This window comes from Notothenia coriiceps, unplaced genomic scaffold, assembly GCF_000735185.1.
Source record: "Notothenia coriiceps isolate Sejong01 unplaced genomic scaffold, NC01 NC01_scaffold00037246, whole genome shotgun sequence".
NCBI classification, from domain to species: Eukaryota; Metazoa; Chordata; class Actinopteri; order Perciformes; family Nototheniidae; genus Notothenia; species Notothenia coriiceps.
This window is the reverse complement of record NW_011369947.1, coordinates 257929-263057: the sequence shown is the minus strand read 5'-3', so window position 1 is coordinate 263057 and position 5129 is coordinate 257929. Positions and strand designations below refer to the sequence as shown.

Here is a 5129-nt window from a genome sequence, read left to right as displayed (position 1 = left end):
AAGGGAGGTCAAGTACTCTTTAAAACAGCTGCTAGTTATGGGTACTTTTGACTTAAAGTGGACCTATCATGCTATATTTAAAAAAATATATTGTAGGGCCATACCTATATAAAACATGTCTGTGTCAAAATACCAAACAGATCACTCATTGTAGCCATGCCTCATACTGCTCAAACCCCTCTTTTGCAGCCCTGTTAGAGAAACACGGATTTTGGGTCCTTAGCTTTAAAAAAAAGAAAGAAGAGGAACCGGAGATAAAGTAAAATTCTGCTGTGATAAAACGCCATCCTGTTTAAACCACGTCAAGGATTATTTCTGAAACAGTATGGAGCTCAAATGCCTTTTCTCTCGCAGGTTTATCACAAGGTAAGTTCCTTTTTTATTTCCTGCTTTTTAAAACACATGTGCTCTTCAGTACAGGTTAGCTCTGAGTTTTAGCGAGGCTTGCTAATGTAAACAAAGACGAGATTACTTCCAAAACACGTCAGGCATTGTTTCTGATAGCAACTTTCTGTGGGTCCATGACGTCACAGCGGATGGAAATCTGGATCGGATCCGTTGTAGCCCCGTTTTTAGAGATTTGGATACTGACGCTGCGTGAGTTCCCTGACGCACCGGGGCCACATATTCATGTATAAAAGACATCACAAAGTGCATTTTGCATGATAGGTCCCCTTTATGTATAGAAGTAGTTTGAGTGCCGTACTGTTGAGCTTGCCGCAGTAGAGGTGGTTGTAGGCCGGTCCGGTCACAGGGCACAGCAGAGCGTCTATGTTGCATTTCCTCCACTCGGCTATCGTCTCCTGAATGTAGTCCTAATGAGAACACAATTAAGCAAAAACAATGAGAACTTAATGTTCTGCATTCCAAGATGCAAAAGCGTTATTAGCCGACAACTAACAGTACCTCAACTGCAGCATGCTGCTTCCACAGATCTGGAATGGATCTAAAAACAAGGCAGACAAAACAATCCGTTTGTTTTTTGCATTTTGCCCGTCACATGCAATGTAACGAAACCATAAGTGCAAACCGATGACGAACTAAGTTACTTTCTCACCCAACTCCACAGAGACCTCCTAGAATAACGGAAGCCCGAGTAGACTGAAAAACAAAAGCAAGACATAAAAACCGTTCAAATAAAAAAATAACTGTTTAAGGACATATCTACCAAATAAATATTTAAACCAATTTTATACTCAACAACCTTGAGGATATAATGTTAGCCTGTATGCATGTTTGTCAGAGGGTGAGAACTCACAAAGGGCTTGAGCAGAAATGAGAGGGTTTTCTTCAACCATATAGGAAGAACGTACGGTACAAGCTGTGCTTTGAGAGAAGGGTCCACAGGGCTGCCCTGTCTGAAACAGAAGATATAAGGGTTCATTAGCACACAACATTATCTGTTTCATAGGAATTGTAACTTGGCTCTTTGGTATATAGTTAGACAGGTTAAGTTATTTCAACAAGGACCATGAATACAATTAATGCATTACATTAATCTCAGTAAAGAAAATATATGAATTATGCCAGATTATATTTTATAGCTAATTTCCATCTGCAAGGTAATTCTAACTCACAGTTTTTGGAGCAGAGTGGTGGCTCCGTCTGCCAGAATACCTTTTGCACCCAGTTCAGCTAGAACGTACTCCAGATTCAGATGACGGTAGGGCACCAACTGCAGGCACGAATAACAGACAGGGGAAAAGGTAACAGCATTAAAAACATAGGGCTCACATCACATATGTTATGTGGCAGTAGATCATATAGTGTCCGTGTGTCTGAGTGGAGAAGTCTTACCGTGTGCCCTGCTGCCTCTAACAGAGCTTTGACCTCTCTGACGCTGCGGGCCATGCTTGGAGAGGGTTGTGTGTAGCCGTCGCTTTCTAGGTAACCGATCCGGAGAGGTTTGGAGCTCTGGTAAATCTGAGGACAAAAGGTTTTCATTCTGTCAAATCGATAGGGGGACATCCGAGTGGAAACAATACAAACACAACATGCTTTTTTCTCTCCTCTTCTTCTCTTTCATTATGTGTAGGTATTACTTTTGTTTGTTGTAAATACTTTTGGAATCCACTGTTATAAAAATTCGAATAAATGTATACTTAAAACAATTAAATGTAACTAATATATATTTTTAGGAAGTATTTTCTTTAAGTACGTGTTTTGTTTATTTTAAATCTTTACTTAAGTTTCCTAAAGTAGTTTCTAGGTAAAGGAAAAGGTGAACAGTTTGATTCAAAAAGGTTCAAAGGTTTAAAGATTTTAATGTAATTTATACAGCTACAGTGTAGAGCACATATGCTTATTTTCAGATCCATATCTGTATTTTGTGTCTCTACTGTGACTTCTTTCGATGCTTTAATGCTCAAAAATATCTTTATTTTTCTCATACTGCCTGTGCTGCAGCCCAGTCTGCTCTGATTGGTTAGCTGGCCGGCTCTGTTGTGATTGGTCAACCGCTTAGAGATGTCCCGCCCCTTAGCTTATTATGTGAAATGTGTTAGAGCACTGGCTAATAGAAGCATGAGTGTTACATAGTGATGTCATTAAGGTATGGTAGTAAACAAAGGCAGGGGGGGGAAGTGTGTGGGAGAGAAACTCCATCTAAAGGGAACTATGGGATTGTAGCCTTAGCAGACCTTTTACATGCACAGAAACCTATATAACACCCTACAGGATAGGGAAAACCCCAAAAAGCAGAATAAGGCCTCTTGTTAGTGTCAATGTTTCCACAAAGAGTCGTTTGCTCGCAGTCAGAGGGCCAGATCCAGGATTTTTTTTTTATCAAGATGAACACAACCATGGATGTTATTGTGTCTTTATGTTTCCCCTGCACATTATAGGTGAACTCATTATTATTAATACAGCGAGCACTTTCCCCCTGAGTGAACATTTTGCAAACCTCAAGGGAGTTTTCCGCATGCTCCTCTCCTCACTCTTTGCCAACAATTATTTCTTAACCACAATTACACAAACGTCTCTAGTAGCTAGAAAGGAAATCTGATCCAATCCTTATTGTTCCTGAAAGAAACTGGTCCGGGGAGTTTTCCCACCTCTTAAAGGAAACCAACATATCAAGATTGTATGTGGATGGGAATAAAGACACTCTTCATTCACTTATCGAGCCGTTAGTAACTGGCAGCACGACCTCACCCTGAGGCCAACATTGTGAAAAAACGGTTTGCTGCTTGTTAATTCTTTTGCAAGCCTTATCTGTGGCATAATTAAAATATAATGTTCAAAGGTGTGCTTATATAGGCCGGGTTTTAAACATTAACTATATTATTGTGGCCATCGCTCTGCCTCACACCCAGTTCTTTATTGTTTTTGGCAGCAACTGGAAGATTGATGACATCCAACTGGCTCTATTTTTTTTAAATATACATTCACAAAATCATTTTTGACTGTCTGTCTATCTTGTAAATGTATTATCTTGTTTTATCTAGACACACACTGGGTGTTTCTCAATCTCGAGTACGCTTGCTTGGTAGCACATGTCTTCCGGGCGTCTTGCTTCAGAAGCGAGGCAAGAATACTTCCTAGCCTCGGAGAACAAGGAATGGAACACGCTAGCAAGTGTGCAGGTGTGCGTCATATGAGAGCCCCGCCTTACATTTTCCGCCACAGATTTGGGGAAATTGGTCCGAGTCATTGTGGGGATTTTAAGACCGCGGAGTCTACACATGTGCAGACTCGAAATTTCTCCAATTGAAGCACACCGGGCTCGGTAGAATTCCAAGTATGCTGGAGATTGGAACAGTACTTCGGCAGCACTCGATGTACTGTAGTATGCTTGAAATAGTGGCTCTGGAGCAGCTTAACTTGCATTGAGAAACACCCACTATCTATTGCCCTGGGAGAGTGATCCTCCTCTATTGCTCTCCCCAAGTTTTCCCCACATTAATTGCAATTCATACTGAGGGTCTAAGGACATACTGTGTCATATGTTGTACACACTGTGAAGCCCCCTTAGCCAAATGTGTAATTTGTGATATTGGGTATTTGACTGATTGATTTGACATTGTAACTGTCACAAAGCATACTGTGCCCCCTCACTGAAAAGATGAGCAAATCCATAGCAGCAGCAAACGACATGTCTGTACAGGTTAAGGGTCCCAGCCAAGAAGTAGTCTGTTACGTAAACCTATTTTAAGGTGGACAAACCTGCACATTAAAAGGCACGGGTGGGACAGTGGGGTCCAAAGAGAACATGTGGTCACACAGCAGCGCCTGCATACACAGAGCCAGACTGTCCACATCCCTCGCCATGGGTCCAACACAAGACGGCACTAATTTAATGAGAAACATAGGAAACAGTAACCAATGATTTACAGACAACACATGTAGTATATAGGCAATGATGATACAACTTACCTGATTTTTGCCCTCGATAAATGGAGCTTATACCCTTTGAACTGAATAAGACACAAAACAAAGAAAACATATTAACGTAATGAATGATTATCCAAAACCTACTGAAGCAGAGGCACTCACCTGAGTCGACCTGGAGTTGGCTTGAAGCCACAGATCCCACTGAAGGAGGCGGGTAAACGGATGCTACCCCCTATATCACTGCCCATCCCCAGCAGGGAGCCCCCTCCCCCGATGAGAGCCCCCTCCCCGCCGGAGGAACCTCCGCTGGTCTTCAGAGGGTTGTGCGGGTTCAAGGTCTGCCCAAAGATAGGGTTACTGCATTCATAACTAGATATTAGGTCAAAAATAAAAACACATATAAGCATCAAAACATAATTACATGAGAGCACACCTGTACCACAGTTCACTCTCTATACCTTTATTAAGAAATTGTATTTTTATTTATTTGTTCACGAAAGGACAATGCACATTAGTAAACATGAGCACTTCCTGTAATCCTGTAAATGTGCCAGATTTAGCCAAAGAGGCACATTTTCCTCTGCAGTCCCTGGCAGGATAATGGAATTAAAGGGGCCATATTGGCTTTTGGGGATTTTCCCTTTCCTGTAGTGTGTTATATAGGTTGTTATGCATAAAGGTCTGCAAAGGCTACAATTCAACAGTTCCCTCTCTCTCTCTCTCTCTCTCTCTCTCTCTCTCTCTCTCTCTCTCTCTCTCTCTCTCTCTCTCTCTCTCTCTCTCTCTCTCTCTCTCGC

General features: G+C 41.7%; 1 protein-coding gene across 1 annotated transcript in view; it reads right to left on the bottom strand.

The window, feature by feature from the left end:
- faah (fatty acid amide hydrolase) overlaps nt 1–5129 on the bottom strand; it is a 163121-nt gene that overhangs the window by 47034 nt on the left and 110958 nt on the right. The window contains exons 7-15 of the mRNA XM_010795435.1: nt 4495–4701; nt 4375–4415; nt 4165–4289; nt 1798–1923; nt 1578–1675; nt 1259–1358; nt 1058–1101; nt 907–946; nt 707–815 (exon numbers count right to left, since the gene is read on the bottom strand). Coding sequence (XP_010793737.1) covers nt 707–815; nt 907–946; nt 1058–1101; nt 1259–1358; nt 1578–1675; nt 1798–1923; nt 4165–4289; nt 4375–4415; nt 4495–4701 — 890 coding nt within the window. The remainder of the gene's footprint in view (nt 1–706; nt 816–906; nt 947–1057; nt 1102–1258; nt 1359–1577; nt 1676–1797; nt 1924–4164; nt 4290–4374; nt 4416–4494; nt 4702–5129) is intronic.